The sequence below is a fragment of the Camellia sinensis genome, chromosome 7 (genome assembly GCF_055761805.1).
Source record: "Camellia sinensis isolate YWXY chromosome 7, ASM5576180v1, whole genome shotgun sequence".
In the NCBI taxonomy this organism is placed as follows: domain Eukaryota; kingdom Viridiplantae; phylum Streptophyta; class Magnoliopsida; order Ericales; family Theaceae; genus Camellia; species Camellia sinensis.
In genome coordinates this window covers 154712933-154731947 of record NC_138967.1, presented here as the reverse complement: position 1 = coordinate 154731947, position 19015 = coordinate 154712933, and the positions used below count along the sequence as shown (strand labels likewise).

At 33.4% G+C, this 19015-nt stretch overlaps 1 protein-coding gene across 1 annotated transcript; it reads right to left on the bottom strand.

The window, feature by feature from the left end:
• Nucleotides 1-16089: 16089 nt before the first annotated feature.
• On the bottom strand, nt 16090-18199 carry LOC114322965 (uncharacterized). The gene is made up of 5 exons (XM_082881276.1): nt 18034-18199; nt 17254-17931; nt 16862-16912; nt 16615-16674; nt 16090-16532 (listed from the first exon to the last, which is right to left on the bottom strand). The coding sequence occupies exons 1-5, from the start codon at nt 18197-18199 to the stop codon at nt 16090-16092; spliced, it is 1398 nt and encodes a 465-aa protein (XP_082737402.1).
• Nucleotides 18200-19015: the final 816 nt, after the last annotated feature.

Sequence of the window (19015 nt, the reverse complement as noted above, 5' to 3'; positions counted from 1 at the left end):
AGAAACAAATCAATCGTTGAACAACATGATGTTAGAAGCTGTCAAGGAAAGATATCTTCTTTTCCCAATTTTCAATGAAAAGCATTGGACGTTGTTGGTACTTGATACTGAAAATGGCTCATGGAAGTTTTACAATTCAATAAGACCAAGCACAACAGATAACCACTTAAATGAGGCAAACAAAGTGGTAAAACACCAATTAATTATGATATCATCCATTCCTCCTATCTATATCAAATTTTATTATGCATTTATTTGTCAAACACCAATTAATTATTAATATATTTTGCAGAGAAAGGTTATTGAAAAATACCTTCAACATCACAATCCCAAACTCATTGAAGGTAACAAGTTTCATGAAGAAACAGAAATTGCAATGAATTGTCCCCAACAAGTTGATCATTCGTAAGTTTCTAAAAACCAAAACACATTACATTGATAAAATTATCATTGATGACTACTAACTTTGTTTTTCCAATGTCATCGTAGACTTGATTGTGGCGTCATAGTTTGTTACCTCATGAGAGAATATGTCTGTAACAAAGACATCTTTCCCAACTTAACAAAGGAGGAGTGCCACCAAATCAGAGCAAATATCATAGATGCTTTGTTGACTAACCAACAGACAGACACCCAGCAAATTGTTGATGAGGCAATAGAAGCGGTGCTTGAAGACAAGAAGTTTTGGGACACAATACACAATGACAACCATGCTTAAATAATTTTGGACAAACATTATAATCATTTTGGTTCTTACTTTGCTTCAATGAATATTACAAAGCTTGGTTGTTACAATGTCAAATTTGATTCAATGAAACATTCAGTCTTTTTTAACTAGATTGTTACCAGATATGACTATTGATATAGGTCTGGTTTTATGCAAATTTCATTCAAAAAATTGATTATAATCTGATTATTTGTGTCAAATTTAAAGGTTAATAACAGGTTTGGAATCACTATACTGATAAAATTATTTTCTTATAGTGTTTTGTTTACACTGATAAATTTATTACTGTTTTAACAAATTTATCGCTGTCAACACTGACAAATTTATTACTGTTCAAACAAAAAAACCACTACCTCTCTCTCTCTCTCTCTCTCTCTCTCATTCTTTTTTCCAAACTCAATTAAACAAGGCACTATAAAAAAATTAAAATTTTACCTAAATTGATAATTAAAACACATACACTATTACGTTATTTTGATCATTGTAAAATTTTTAAAAATAAGATATAAGTACAGTTAGAATAAATTTGTAAAAAAGAAAACCCTTATTTGTAGTTACTTACACATGAGCTCAAGAATGTTGAAAAGTCATATTATAATTTTACAATGCAAAATACTAATATTTAAGAATTAGGTGTTATTAAAATGCTCAAGAATGTTCTCATGTATTATATTTCATCTGAACATGAGAACCCTGAAGCATTTCCTGGACTGAAATTTTGAACAATTTAAACTGAAAATGAATTGCAAAACTCAAAATATCTTTCTATTGTAGCAAGATATTTGCTACTGATAAAAAAAAAAAGTACTACTGTAAAATGTCTCTCTCTCTCTCTCTCTCTCTCTCTCTCTCTCTCTCTCTCTGTCTCCCTCTCTCTCTGTCATTCTTTTTTCCCAATTCAACTAAGCAAAACACTATAAAAAAAAAAAATTTACCTAAATTAAAAATTAAAACATAAACAGTATTACATTATTTTGATCATTTTGGTTCTTAATTTGCTACAATGAAAGATTCAATGTTTTGTACTTAATTACATTCAATGTTTAGAATACATTCATTTAAAAAAAAATTAAAAAAATTATTCAATGTTTAGAATATATTCAATGTTTATAAAGAACACACTGATAAAACTTGAATATATTCATAACAAAAAAAAAATTAAAAAAATTATTTGTACTTAATTACACATGAGCTCAAGAATGTTGAAAGATCATACTATAATTTTACAATCCAAAATACTAATATTTAAGAATCAGGTTTTATTGATTTTAAGTTGATAGCTAATTTAATTTTTTTAATTTTTTTTTAATAAGTATTACAAGTATTTTATTTCAATACCAAATATAATATGTTTATATTTCATCTGAATATGAAAATGAGAAAGCTCAAGCATTTTCTAAACTGAAATGTTGAACAATTTAAATTGAAAATCAATTGCAAAACTCAAAATATCTTCCTATTGTACCAAGATATATGCCATTGATAAATTTATCACCGATAAAAAAAAATTAAAAAAAAAAAGAGTACTTTTTGAACACAATATATTTGACAGACAGGGGAAACAAAAGCGTGAGTCACGCGATTGAAGCTCTGTTTTTCTCATTCTCCACCGTCGGCGAATCCTTTCCACTCTCAAGCAAAACAACGAACACAACTCAGGCGATTCGAGCACCAAATCAACCGATTCGAACAAAAAATTCGAGGAAACATGCCTGTAAAGCGTAAGGAACTAAACCCTAATTTCTCTTCCTAGTCAAACACATTTTCAAAAACCCTAGAAATGGTTCAATTACAACTTGCAAATTTGAACAATATTAGGGCATTTTCGGAAAATAAAACTTATGAATATGTAAAATGTTCGTTGATCAAGTGATAAGGGTGTTGGTTTTCAAGTTCAAAATTAGGTTCATTTAAAAATATTTTTTTTTTTAATTTTTGATACAAAAAAAATCAGCTAACAAACAAGGAGGGAGTCGGTTCAAGAGACTAAAGTGTTAGGGAAAATATGTGATTCCCCACAAGTAAATCAATCAATGGGAATAAAAACTAATGCAGAAAAATTAAATCAAAAGAAACACAAAAATTTTTACGTGGTTCCCTCAATGTGAGGTACGTCCACGGGATCGAAATCCGATTCCACTATCAACCAAATAAGTTTTCAAACGATTACAAACGAGACACTAATGGTCTCACAAAACCACCCTTAGGTGAATTCCAAATAATCACAAATAAACAAAGAGGAAAGACCTCACCAAATAGAAGAACCAAAATCTTCAGAACCAAAGTTGAAGAAGATCCAAAATAACGAACCAAATCAACTTCAGAACAACGGCAACATAACCATCAACAAAACAAGGCCCTTGACAAATCTTCACAAAATTGTAAATCTTCAGCACTATTCACAAACCAAAGCACTGTTACCGATGTAATATATACTAGAATGGCAGCCGCACCCTTTTTTCTTTTTGGTGAAAACCAATACCAAAATATGTATTGTGAATCTAGGGTTTTGTAATCAAACCTTAATTGTTTCCAAATTAGATTGGGTCTCTTTAAATATAATATATAAAAATATATTATACCTAAACCAAGTCAAATTAAAATTCTTTAACAAACCAATTGGGTCCCACACTCCAATAAGGAGGTATACCCAACAATTCTCCCCCTACCGACTTAGGTGGAGACATCAACCATACCCGCCAAAGTTCGACACTTTAAATGTTTGTCCCTCGATAAAGTCTTTGTCAACATATCTGAAATATTATCATCTGTGTGAACCTTTTCGAGTTGTAATAACTTCGAATCTAACACATCACGAATCCAATAGTATCTGACATCAATGTGTTTCGATCTCGAATGAAAAGTAGAATTTTTGCTCAAGTGAATAGCACTTTGACTATCACAATAAAGCACATATTTTTCTTGCTTTAAACCCAACTCTTGCAAAAATTTCTTCAACCATAACTCTTCTTTGCAAGCTTCCGTAATGGCAATAAATTCAGCTTCGGTAGTTGAGAGAGCAACACATTTTTGTAATTTAGATTGCCATGCCACAGCTCCCCCTGCAAAAGTCATCAAATACCCCGAAGTAGATTTCCTAGAATCAACATCACCAGCCATGTCAGAATCTGTGAACCCATCAAGCATCGGCTTACCATCCCCAAAACACAAACACACCTTCGAAGTCCCTCGAAGATACCTTAGAATCCATTTTACCGCTGCCCAATGTTCTTTACCCGGATTAGAGAGAAAACGACTCACCACACCAACGACGTGAGCAATATCCGGCCTTGTACAAACCATGGCGTACATCAAAGAACCAACTGCTGAAGCATAAGGAACTTTCAACATCTCTTCTTTGTCTTTCTCACTTGTAGGACATTGATTCGAACTAAGTTTGAAGTGACCTGCAAGTGGACAACCAACCGGCTTTGCTTTATTCATGTTGAACCTCTCAAGAACTTTCTCAATGTAGCTTTTTTGAGACAACCAAATCAGCCCCTCTTTGCGATCACGAACAATTTTCATACCAAGAATTTGCTTTGCCAGCCCCAAATCTTTCATAGCAAAAGACTTGCTCAACTCTAATTTCAACCTGTTTATCATGGTAGAATCTTGATCCACAATTAACATGTCATCAACATAAAGTAAAAGAATAATAAATTTGTCATCCGGGAAATTTTTCACAAACACACAATGGTCCGAAGTGGTTTTAGAAAAACCATTATTCATCATGAAAGAGTCAAATTTTTTGTACCATTGCCGTGGGGCTTGCTTAAGACCATACAAACTTTTCTTCAATTTGCAAACAAATTTCTCTTTTCCTTTCTCTACAAAACCTTCTGGTTGCTCCATGTAAATTTCTTCTTCAAGGTCACCATGAAGAAATGCGGTCTTCACATCAAGTTGTTCAACTTCAAGGTTCATACTTGCAGCCATGCCAAGTACAACCCGAATAGAAGACATCTTCACAACTGGCGAGAAAATCTCATCAAAGTCAATACCTTTCTTTTGCCCAAAACCTTTCACAACAAGACGTACCTTGTACCTCAGATTCTTGCCATCATTCTTCAATTTGAAAACCCACTTATTTTTCAAATTTTTCCTCCCCTTAGGCAACTTCACTAAGTCATAGGTGTGATTTTCAAGTAAGGAGTTCATCTCCTCTTCCATGGCCTTTTTCCAATCACCTTTCTTTGCATGCTCAATTGCTTCTTGGTAGCTCTCCGGTTCCCCTTGATCAGAAATCAACACAAATTCATTGGGAGGATACTTTCTTGAAGGTTGTCGATCCCTTGTAGATTTTCTTAACTCAAGTTGTAGTGGCAGTTCTTGAGTTGGATGCTCTTCTTCAATTTCTGGCTCAATTTCATTAGGATTAGCATCATCTTTTACATCTTCAATAGGTGGCTGCATATCTCCTCCATTTTCATCATCAACTGAAGATGAAGGAGATGGATCTATGTCAATGAGATCACTAGTTTTTGGCTCCGGTTGATCACCTTTGCCAAAGTCTTCAATTGTTTGGTCTTCAAGAAACACAACATCACGGCTTCGAATGATTTTCTTGTCGACCGGATCCCACAATCTATACCCGAATTCATTACGCCCATAGCCAAGAAAAATACATTGTCTTGACTTGCTATCAAGCTTGGACCTCTCATCTTTTGGAATGTGAACAAAAGCTCGGCAACCAAACACTCTCAAGTGCTCATAAGATACATCTTTACCGGTCCAAACTCTTTCTGGAACATCACCATTCAAAGGATAGGAATGAGACAAATTGATCACGTCAACCGCTGTCTTCAATGCCTCACCCCAAAAGGATCTTGGCAATTTAGCTTGTGAAAGCAAACACCTTGTTCTTTCCACAATTGTGCGGTTCATCCTCTCTGCAACGCCATTTTGTTGAGGAGTCTTCTTAACTGTCTTTTGGTGCCGAATACCTTGGCTACGACAATACTTATCAAATGGTCCAATGTATTCACCACCATTATCTAATCGGATGCACTTCAATTTCTGCCATGTTTCTCTTTCAACCATGGCCTGAAAATGCTTAAATACTTCTAAAACTTGATCTTTAGTTTTTAGTAGAAAAGCCCAAACTTTCCTTGAATAATCATCAATGAAAGTATCAAAATAAAGTGCACCACCATGTGTTCTAACTTTTAAAGGACCACAAACATCAGAATGAATCAACTCCAAAACATTTTCTTTTCTAGAAGCAACATTTTTATGAAAAGAAACTCTATGTTGTTTACCCGCCAAACAATGAACACAAGTTTTAAGATGTGTACCTTTCAAACCAGGTAGAAGCTCTTTCTTGAACAAAACTTGCAGCCCCTTTTCACTCATGTGGCCAAGCCGCTGGTGCCACAATTCGGTAGAAGTATCATCTTGAAGTGCATTGACAACACCTTTACAAATTTTTCCTTGCATCGAATAAAGTGTATGAGTCTTCTTACACTTAGCCACCACCAAGGAACCCTTTGTGAGCTTCCATATTCCATCACCAAATTTGTTGTTGAAGCCTTCATCATCTAGCTTCCCAGTAGAGATCAAATTGAGGCGAATGTCGGGAACATGCCTCACATCTTTAAGCAACAATTTGCAACCCAAATTTGTTTCCAAGCAAACATCACCCATGCCAATAATCTTAGACAAACCTTCATTACCCATTCGAACAAAACCATAATCTCCTTCGGTGTAGGTAGTGAAGAAATCAACTCGAGAAGTCACATGAAAAGAAGCACCGGAATCAATCACCCAATTGCTCTCTTGGCCCACAAAATTGATACAATCATCTTCACAAACGACCATGAGATCACTATTGGTAGTAACTGCTGTTGTGTCTTCTTGGTTCTTGTCCACACTTTTGTCACGCCTTTTCTCCTTATTCTTGAGCTTTCGGCATTCCCGCTTCATGTGCCCTTTCTCATGGCAATAATAGCACTCAATGTCTTTCTTTGAAAAAGAACTATCTTTTGATTTGTCACGGCTTTGATCACGACCATGAGGAGTCTTACTCCTCCCCCTTGTTTTGCTTCGGCCTCTCACAACGAATGCTTCCGAATGAGAGGAACCCGCTGATTTTCTTCTAGTTTCTTCATTCAACAGGCTACTAGTGACTTGGCCCATTGTGACAACTCCATCGGGCGCCGAATTACTGACGGTCACAACCAAAGTCTCCCAACTTTCGAGCAAAGAACTAAGTAGCATCAAAGCCTGCAACCCATCATCAAAAACAATTTTCATAGAAGCAAGTTGGTTAACAATACTCTTTATTTCATTCAGATGTTCCGGAATAGGGCTGCCTTCTTTATATTTTAAATTAACCAACTTACGAAATAGAAAAGCTTTATTTGTGGCTGATTTCCTATCATAAAGACCCTCTAATTTTTTCCATAAATCATGTGCTGAAGTTTCAGTAGCAACATGATGAAACACACTGTCATCAATCCATTGACGGATAACACCAACGGCTTTTCGATTAAGCCTATTCCATTCATCATCTTTCATACCCTCGGGTTTGCCACTATCACCCTCAATAGGCCCATACAAATCTTTACAAAATAATAGGTCCTCCATTTTAGTTTTCCAAGTTACCCAATTGCTTCCATTGAAGCTAGACATACGACCCACATTCCCCTCCATTGATTTACACAAATAATTAAACCCAAATAAACCGTAAGCTCTGATACCAGTTGTTAGGGAAAATATGTGATTCCCAACAAGTAAATCAATCAATGGGAATAAAAACTAATGTGGAAAAATTAAATCAAAAGCAACACAAGAATTTTTACGTGGTTCCCTCAATGTGAGGTACGTCCACGGGATCGAAATCCAATTCCACTATCAACCAAATAAGTTTTCAAACGATTACAAACGAGACACTAATGGTCTCACAAAACCACCCTTAGGTGAATTCCAAATAATCACAAATAAACAAAGAGGAAAGACCTCACCAAATAGAAGAACCAAAATCTTCAAAACCAAAGTTGAAGAAGATCCAAAATAACGAACCAAATCAACTTCAGAACAGCGGCAACATAACCATCAACAAAACAAGGCCCTTGACAAATCTTCACAAAATTGTAAATCTTCAGCACTATTCACAAACCAAAGCACTGTTACCGATGTAATATATACTAGAATGGCAGCCGCACCCTTTTTTTCTTTTTGGTGAAAACCAATACCAAATTATGTATTGTGAATCTAGGGTTTTGTAATCAAACCCTAATTGTTTCCAAATTAGATTGGGTCTCTTTAAATATAATATATAAAAATATATTATACCTAAACCAAGTCAAATTAAAATTCTTTAACAAACCAATTGGGTCCCACACTCCAATAAGGAGGTATACCCAACATAAAGTAGGGAGTGGGTTCAAGATATTAAAATGAGTTGTTCACATATATAATAGTAATTAGAACGGTGCACACACTACATGTGTGTAATTTTTTATAAATTAAATTTTGTGTGACTTTTGTTTAATATTTGATTGATAATAACTAGCATCCTTCTTTTGATATATTTTATTTTATTTTTATTTGGTTATTTCATTATGTCCAATTTCTCAAAAATTGCAACTTTTTTACACCTCATGGATTAATTTTTTGTCTGATTTTTGTTTAATATTTGATCGATTATAAACTACACCTCTCTTTTGGTAACTCAATAATCTTTACCAAACTTAAATATACAAATCATGCTGTTCATGTAACCTACAAACAGAACCTTGCAATACTTTTACCTTATAATAGAAGTGCATCAAATCAAGGTGTCTACCCTGATAAACCTTTTTTCTGTTGTAGGACTCAAACCAATTTATAGATTTGATAATTAAACCATACTATAGGGTGTGATTCTGTAACTGTTTGTTCCCATAAGAGAGTAACTGACATCAAGTAAGATTTGATTAGTTTTTAATTTGATAATTTGTTGGTTTTAAATTATCAAACCAACTCATAAGTTTGGTTCACATACCAAACCAACTGATAAGTTTATCACTTACACATCCATCTCCATTTCTATATAGGGATACATTTGCAAAAATTTGATGTAGGCAGAAGATGATTGACACAATAGTCAATAGACTCACCAACTTAAACAAATTTGATCTCTTTTGGGGAAGAATTTGCCTCAGTCTATTTTTCTTCTTTTTCTTTTTTATTGCTGAATTTGCCTCAGGGATAAATTAGGATAACTTTCATAATTCTTCTTATTCTTATTTGATTGTTTCAATTATTTTGTTTGCTAACTAACAAAATGAATCCAGAGGAATTATGAATATTTTCTTTGCTTAATTAAATGATAATTTTGTCGTACATCCATAAATTTTGCATGGTTTGCCTAATTCATTCATATACCTCTTTCATATAGATGTTGCAAGTTCTCGTAAGAGATTAACTAGACCAGAAACAAGAGCTTATACTGATAAAGACAAAAGCGAGAAAAGCAAGACAACAATGAGACAAAAAAACAAGAAGATAACAAAGAGGAAACCACAGGAATAGCAACAACAATCAAACAAGCAGCAAGGGTGAAAAGACAGAGACATCACAAACAAGAACCTGCAGATGAAGCTCAAAAACAATCAGAAGGAAAAGAAAAAATAAGCGAACAGCAACAATCCATTAAAGGTAAAAAACAATAGCAACTTATATAGATGTCACACGTTTTATCAGTGTTTCTTTGGTTAATTAAATGATAAATTTGATTGTATATCCATAGATTTTGCATGGTTTGCCTACTTCATTAATATCCTTCTTTTATATAGATGTTGTGAGCTCTCTCATGACATTATCTATGCCAAAAAGATCTTTACCAGCAAAAACCCAAAAGCAAGAAGAGGAACAAAACAAAACAAAAAAAAGCAACAAGGCAACAAAAAGGAAACTGCAAGAACAGCAACAAGAACCAAACAACAAGAAAGGGAGAAAAAACAGAGACATCAGAAACAAGAACCTGCAGATGAAGCTCAAAAACAAGCAAAAGCAAAGGAAAGAATAAAGAAACATCAACAATCTATTGAAGGTAAAAAACAATAGCAACTTAAATACATGTCACACGTGAATTGGTGCAATGAATTCCTTCCCAACTATTACCACATGCATCTGACCCAACTCAATTGAGTGGTCTGTTTTCCTGATCATTATTAGAACTCTTCACTGTATAAACTTTGTTTGCTTAATTACATAATAAATTTTGTCATAATTCTTCTTATTCTTCTTTCTTTGATTGAATTATTTTGTTTGCTAGCTAACAAAATCAATACAGAAAAATTATGAATATATTCAAGTTTTATCAGTGTTTCTTTGCTTAATTAAATGATAAATTTGGTTGTATATCCATAAATTTTGCATGGTTTGCCTACTTCATTGATATCCTTCTTTTATATAGATGTTGTGAGCTCTCTCATGACATTATCTATGCCAGAGAGAAGATCTTTAATAGCAAAAACCCAAAAGCAAGAAGAGAAAGACAAGAAAGAGACAAAAACAAGGACAGCAGAAGGAAACAGCAGAAGGATGAACCTCCAAATGAAAAGCAAACAGCAACAAGACAAAAAAAAGGAAATAGCAACAAAAAGGAAAAGACAAGAAGAAAAGACAGCAACAAGAGAAACAACCAGCAAACAGGAAGAAAGGAAGAAAAGACAGAGACAGCAGAAGGATGAACCTGCAAATGAAGCTCCAAAACAAGGACAACAAAAAGAAACAATAACCAAACATCAACAACAGAAAAGAACAGAAACAAGAACCAAGCCCCAACACAACAAACAAGAACCAAACCAGCACAAACCAAAAGGCAAGAAGAAAACAGAGGGAAGAAAAACAAGAAGTGATCAAATTCATGACCGTGAAGCAAAATATGTGTACCGCTCAAACATGCTATCCCTCATCAGATTCTTCAATGCCACGAAACTTGAAAAGGAGCATTTCCAAATATTGAAAAAGACTCCCTTCTTCCTTGTGGTTGACATTTTGTCAAAGAAAAAGGTGCAAAAAGCAGATTCAATAAAATATGATGATGTGGTTGCAAAAATCTTGTAAACATACCAAATAGATGGAACCACATTTGAAATTGGAGGGAAGAAGCTGAAGTTGAAAAGAAATGATTTCAAGTTAATTTTTGGGATTGCATGTGGACAAAAGAAGATGCATCTTGTATATGGAAGAAAAGATGACATAGATTTGGTCAAAAGAAGGAAAATAAGAGAGAATAGAATGACAAGTGCTTCAATCCAAAAATTGATAACCAAACTTTTGAGAAGCAAGAAGAAGGAAGACAGAGAAGATGTTATGAGGCTTGTGTGCCTCTTGATTTGCTTGCTCTTGTTATATCCTGGCACTGGCACTACAATTGGTTGGGGGTTCATGAAATATCTTGAAGATATTGACAAAATGAAGTCTTATGATTGGTGCGACGCAGCAAAGCAACATCTCACAAAATCAATAGAAAGAAACATCAACCAAATTGATAAAGTGTCCGGATGTGTGATGGTCATATTGGTAAGTAAATATCTCACTTATAACTTATGAACTATAATATTTACATTTACTAAATACTTGTTTATAACAATTTTTTTCTTTCTTCAACAGTATTGGATATGCGAACACACAAGCACCATCAAACCCAATGCCAAAAATGCAATCCCAAGATTTGCTAAATGGAACATCACATGTTTGGGACAGAAATTGGCAAGTTCATCCTTGCAAGAGCTAAAAGATATTGTGGTATGCAATGCTAACCTTTGTTTTGTGTAAACAAATGATAGATTTTCTTATGCAGTGATAAATTTTTGTTCACACTGATATATTTATTTAATTTGCCTAAGTGAGCAACAAATTTCCCTTACTTTACCTAATTGAGTGAAAAATTCTTTTATCCAATGAATGTTTTTCTATTTGTCTACTGTGCATGAGTTTTGTTTAATATTTACTTTATTAGCTTACTTTTGCTAATTCACTGATAAAATTTGATATACAATGACAGGTTTGCTTACTATGCCCAGTTCAGTGATAAAATTTGCTATAACAATCATAGATTTGTTTAATTTTTCTAATTGAGTGATAAAATTTCCTATGAGAAATTTATCTCTGAAATTTGTATCATATCATTCATTTTTTTAATTTTCATATATATAGGAGAACAATTTGAAGCACACAGATGAAGAGAAAAAAACATACCGAATGCTGCTAGGAGAAATTCAGGATAAATATGAAGATGAACATGAACATGAACATGAAGATGCTGATTTTCAGCAACAGAATCAGGCTGAAATTTCTGAAATAGAAGAACAAACATTGACTGAAGACAAATCCAAACATAAAATATGGGAACCAATTCCACACGAAATATGCCCCGAAAAGAAAAAGAAAACAGTACCCTTTGAATCACAAAAGAGTGAAGGAAACAAAGTTGACAAAGAGCCTGAAGTGGATCCAAATCTGGTAGAAGTACTTGTTTTTGAGAGGATAGAAGACAACATGCTCAAAATGGAAAAGTTAAAAATGGAAAGGGACATCTTTCAAACTACAAATGATAACCTGCAGCAGCAACTCAACAAGCTGAAAAAGGAAATGCAAGAACAGCACAAAAAACAAATGCAAAGGAAAGATGAAGAAATCAAAATACTCCATGAGAGAATTGCAACAATTGCTGAGGCAAACAAGTACTCGGAAGAACAACACACACAACAGCAGCCTGCAATGAAGAAATTGAAAACTTCAAATGAAATTTTCAACTTCCTACCAGAAAAATCAAGGCAAAATCTCATTGCACATATGGCGAATACAAAAAAACAAGTAACAATCTTCTCTCTTGACTTCTATAGTTCACTTTTGCCCACTGTTTATCATTAACTCATTTTGAATTTATAAATATCAAATATTCCAAAAATATTAATAAATTTATTATTCCAGCACTAATAACCTTTTTTTCAAGGATCAGCCAGTGTGGCAAGGATCTCACCATGGAACCTATGTCTACTTAAATGACATTGACAAAATATTGAAGGGCCAAGATTTGGCAGGCATTGTAAGTTGAATTTGTAACTCATTAAAATAACATTTTAGTGTTTCATTTATATTAATTCCTTGTTTTGTTTTTTGTTTTCAACACAGGTAATAGATGCATATGCAGAACACTTGCTTGCACAAAAACAAGGAACAACATCATTCGTATTCATTTCAAGTTGCCATGTAAGTAACTACTTTGCTTAAATGAGGAACGACACTTGTTTTGTTTTTTTGTCAGTGTATAACCTCTGTTTGCTTAACTGAGTAACTAGTTTCAAACATATGACACTACCTTCCCTCTTCAATTGGCCATGTTTCCTAATTCAAAGCTTGACATGTGAAACAAAAAGTCAAGCAAACCAAACTAGAATTTCTAACTCAGATTTCATAATCACTATTATATATTTTGACCTTGTTATTGTGGCGCCACAGTATGAGTAAATCCCAGACTTTGATTACAAATTGTGGGCACTTTTTTGGGTTTTTGAAACTACTGTATATGATATTGAGAACTTCAACAAATATTGAGATGTGTTGAAATTGAAATAGCTTGATTATATGCTATGATGTTGCATGACATAGTTCACTTTCATTTTGTTAGTGGTGAAGCCTCATAGAGCTCTTGTTTCATGTAATTTATTAAGTAACGGACAACTTTCATTACAACTATGGAATGAAGAGAATCATGATATATATATATATATATTAGTGGATGTGCACACTCACATGAGTGTACTTGAAATAAGTAGTCTGGATATATTGCCTGTTACAGATCATCTATGGATATTTATAGAATGAAAGAGAAGCATAGTATAGATGTATTAGGGGATATAAAGATCCATTTCACATGGAGGAGAAAAAAAGACCTCAAGACATCAATAGATGTGTTCCCTTTATATGTAGTATAAATGAATTTTGCAATGCACTAATAAATTTTGATATGGATTGATAAAATTTTGATCACAGTGACAAAGTTTCATACTCACCACCTATTTAATTTGAAAAAGTTTAAAGTTAAATTAACATTATTTTTTTTATTTATATTTGTTAGCACTTGTTTACTACAAAAGATGAGGAAGCAAGAACACGAATGCTCAACGAAATAATGCCTGAAGCAATGAAAGCAAGATACCTTCTGTTCCCCATTCACCAAAATTTTCACTGGACAATACTTGTCCTTGACATTGAAGAAGCTTCATGGAAATTCTACAATTCGATGAGACCAAGGGGAGCACTGCCTAAAGATCCACACTTCAATGCTGCAAATGAAGTGGTAAAAATCTTTTCACTATCAAACTTACCATTAATCCAATACATAATATTTGATCCATGCTTAATTATACATCAAAAATTTATACATTAATATATTTATCATTCTTCAAATCCATGGTTTCTCATCAATATTTTCAACTGACTTTCTAATACAACAATTATACAAATGTATATGTTGCAGAGACAGATTATTGAAAAATGCATAAAGCATGAGAACCCAACTCTCATTCACCTTGCTAAATTTGAACAACAGACAGACAACGTCATCAACAGCCCACAACAAGATGACACATCGTAAGTTTATCAATAACAAAACACTATTATTAAAATAAAAAAAGCAACAAAACCAAATTATAATATTTTTTTTTCAAAATGTTTTTGCAGGCTTGATTGCGGAATCCTTGTTTGCTACATCAGAAGGCAATATGTTTCCAATAAAAACATAATGCCTACTTTTACCAAGGAAGAATGCAATCAACTGAGAGCTGATATGTTAACTGTCTTCTTGACTGACCAACAAGCTGCTCAACGACAAATACCTGATCAAAACATTGATGACTTGCCTCTGCAATAATCAACACATCTGGAATAGAAGAAAACAAACGGACAGTGTTACCTGTATTTTGATATGTTACAGTCTTACCTGTATTTTGATGATTTTGGTTCTTACTTTAATCCAATGAATATTACAATGCTTCGTTGTTACAATGTCAAAGTTATGGACAGTGCTTGGTTGTTACAATGTCAAAGTTATGGACAATGCTTGCTTGTTACAATCTCAAATTTGCTTCAATGAAACGTTCAGTCTTTTTTAGCCATATCGTTACCAGACCTGGTTTTTCATATCAGTCTTGTTATCCAAATTTCATTCAAAAAATTGATTCTAATCTGAGTATTTGTGTTGAATTTAAAGGTTAATAACAGGTTTGGAGTCACTACACTAATAAGTTTATTTTTTATAGTGTTTTGTTTACCCTGATAAATTTACCAATGTTCAAACGAAAAAACCAGCGACTCTCTCTCCCTCTCTCATTCTTTTTCCCCAATTCAAGTAAACAAAACACTATAAAAAATAATAAAAATTTTACCTAATTGAAAATTAAAACACAAGCACTATTACATTGTCCAAATTAGAAATTAAAATACTGTTACAATTTGTAGATATTCCCAACTTTGAGAATGAATGTAAGAACATGCCATCCTTGGTGATTTCTGAATAATTAAAACCATTTGATACTTCAGTTAAACAACTCTAACATCCAAAGCTAGCTTCTAAGTGACCACAAAACAGTATGCAGACTAAGAACTTGTTGCTAAACCAAATAAACATGGTAGTTGATTTAAAAAAATTTACTTTTTAAAGCAATTGACACAATAGATATACAATTATGTATTCTAGAGATTTGATCTACACCTTTGTATTGTGGAAATTTTTCCTGGGAAAACTAGATAACTCCATACAATGATAAATTTATCACTGTAGAAAAGAACATTTGCTTGGATATGACAGTGATAAATTTATCAACCACTGACATAAATGTAATAAACCATCAACTCTTCCCACACAATAAGTGACAAATTTATCATTCTTCAAAATAACAAAATTCAAGAATCACATTAATGGTACATTTATCATTCTTACAAAAAAATAATCCATCAACTTGTCCAAACCAACCATTGATAAATTTATCACTTTATAAAATACCAAAAAACAGCAACTACATTTAACCCAAATCAAATAACATAAATATGTGAAACTTAATCCTGTAAAAATATCAGCAAAAAATATAATTTCTGATCAACAAATTCCTCAATCATTCAATGCGAGTACCAAAATGATACATCTTTCAAAAAATACTCAATCATTCAATGCAAGTAACACCTCTCAACTCTCAAACAAAGTAATTCAATTAAAATCAATACAACTAAAGCAAAGCTTGTTTACATGTCTTCCGATTATGAGTTCCCATCTTTCCACACCTACTGCATCTAATTCTCTTGATTTCGCCCTTAGAAGGTATTCTCTCCGTTCTTGGACGTCCAGTTGGTCTCTTACAAAGAGGAGGTCAAACAACGTCATCATCAACAACTACATTTGGCTTCCACATACTAGGAACTGGATAGACAGAATGTGAATAAGAATCATAATAACTACTAACACGGTAGTAATCATCAAGAAAGCAATTCAGATCCTTCCCACTCCTCTTTATAGCACAAAAACCATGTTTGCAAGGAAAAGAATCAATTTCCCACAATCGACAAGAACAACAACGTTTCCCAATATCAACCATAACTGAATGATCCAATTGGATTTCATAAATGTCATCGCTACATTTCTTAACTATCCATGCTTTTGTATCATTAAAAGCTTCTTCCAACTTTTTCTCTGCAAAAGGACAAACAATACAATTCCACTTATTCCCAACTTCGCTTCTTCTTGAAAATTGCTCCATTAGTTTCACCCGTATAGCATCAACAAGACTAGTTGAAAACAAATGGCATTTCATCCCTAATCCATGAATTAAAAGATTCCGCAGCATTTGTGCACATTTCACCATACCTCTTGCCTTGAAAATAAGCGTTACACCAACACTCATTAGGCAAATCCTCAAGAAACCTCTCAACACTACGACCACAACGACCCTTAAATTCTTCAAATAACTCATTAAACAACTCAACAGTAGAAGCATATGCACATCTACTAAAAAGAGTAAGCAAATACTATTTTTGATTCACGACTCTTCACTGACAAATAAGTCTTCAAGTTTGTCTTCAAATGCATTAGACAAAAAGAATGACAAGAAAACGGAAAGACCTCAGCTAAAGTTTTCAGCAAACCTCCATGTCGATCAGTAACAAATGCAATATCCCTCTCCGGAGTCAAAATACCTAATAACTTTGATAAGAACCAATGTCAACTGTCATAACTTTCACCATCAACAATCGCAAAACATAACGGATACAAACCTACAAACAAAATATATATATACAAGTTATCAGTAACAAATTAAAAAGATTACAAAAAGAAAATCAAAACACAAAGTATATAACACATAGCACCAGCCATAGATAAATTTATCACTGTATAAATATAAAAATTTAACAAAAAGTATACAGCATAAATTTATCACTAATAGATTGACCATACTCAATTATCAGCACTCTCCAGTAACAAAAATGATAGAATTATCACTATTTCAATAATAATAACACATAAACACAAAATATACCTTGGTTACCATCTTTCGCCGTAGCAGCCAATAAACAATCTTTGTGTCTTCCTTTCAAAAAAGTTCCATCAAGCATCAACACAGGCCTACAATACTTGAAACCATGAATACATGCCTCAAAAGCGAAAAACAAGCATTTGAAATGTCTTCCTTTACTATCAATATCAAATTCCATATCAAAAACACTCCCCGGATTGCAAGCATTAGCGGCATCAACATACCAACGAAGATCGTCAAATGATGATGAATAGTCACCAAAAACAAGACCCCTTGCTTTTTCAACACCCATCCAAGCTCGCTGATAAGAAACTTCTGTTCCATAATAGTCCTTGAAATCACAAACCACCTCACTAACCGATGTCAAAGCCTTGTTACGAATATCACTAGAAATTAGCCCACCAATCATACTTGAAGTCATCCTAGCATGTTTAATTGTACGAAAAGAAGATCCACAAGTATGAACATCATCAGATTGTTTAATAACAAAAGCTTTACTATAATTTTCCACTCTAGCATGCACGCTCCATAAACATCCCAAACCAGCCCTTCTCTTACAATGAACAGTGACACGATCCTTATCATTCTTAACAAAATCAAAATTAAAACCGGAATGAATAGAATACTTTGACAACGCATCTCGAAATTCAACAACTCCTTGAGCAAACCTTTGTCCCACTCCTTTCATACAATTAACCCACCCATCGGAGAGCAAAGGTTTCCGTTGATTTGAATAAAATGAAGGCAAAAAATCAGTTTCACAAACAACACTACTACTATTACTACTACTACTACTACTAGCTTCACCATCACAAATCATATAACCTTCACCCAAAGAACAACACTTTACAAAAACATCAATACGATGAATATCACAAGAAAGTGCCAGTCCAACCATAACCTCCAAATCCTCTTCACTTTCTAGACCACAAGAAGAATGTCCAGCCATTGAATATGATATATTCAAAGAACTACCAACTAACTCACTCCACTTTGCACACAATTTATATACTAAATCCTTGAAATTAAATCCATCATTATACTTGATAACCAATGTCACACCTCTAAACTTGCACATAAGAAACAAACAATTCTCCATCACTATAAATCTTGCAACAAACAACAATTACATTTCAGAAAACAACTCAAACACCCTAAAACAAAATCAAATACAGTGATAAAATTATCTCCTATTACCATACTCACTCATAAATTTATCACTGTTGAAAAAGTTAATCCAACATCACCCCCAAAATACACAGTAATAAAATTATCACTGTATAAAATAACAAACCAACACCTGTGTTCAATCAACACAATTTCGTAACCAAAAAAAATAAAAATCTAAAATTCAATCAACAAATACATATCTCAAAACTTTCAATATCATGATCAAAACACAAATTCAATCGCAACAGAAACAACAGAGTAACAACAATATCACCACAAAATCAAAATCACCAACTCAAACTAAAAAGAATCAAAACATTGAAATTGAAATCAAAATCAAACATACCAGTCGACCTAACTCCACAACACCACAAATCAGAAAATGTAGCTATACACCAAACGCGAAATCGCAAATAGGAAGAATCACCAAACACGCAATCGCAAATCACAAATCACGAAGATACACCAAGCGCGAAATCAGAAATCACGAAGCTCCACAAATCGCGCAATCAGAAATCATGAAGCTCCACAAATCGCGAAATCAAAAATCACGAAGCTCCACAAATCGCGAAGATACAGCAGCAAATCGTGAAGT

Bases quoted from the DNA above. Each gene is read 5' to 3' on its own strand.
- LOC114322965 (XM_082881276.1), bottom strand. From the start codon at position 18,199: ATGGCTGGACATTCTTCTTGTGGTCTAGAAAGTGAAGAGGATTTGGAG. The intron at 16,675-16,861 runs GTTTGCTGAAAA...AGTTATTTGAAG, and splicing joins TGTTACTGATCGACATGGAG to AATTTAAGGGTCGTTGTGGT. The intron at 16,533-16,614 runs GTTGGTGTAACG...TTCATGGATTAG, and splicing joins TGAGGATTTGCCTAATGAGT to GGATGAAATGCCATTTGTTT.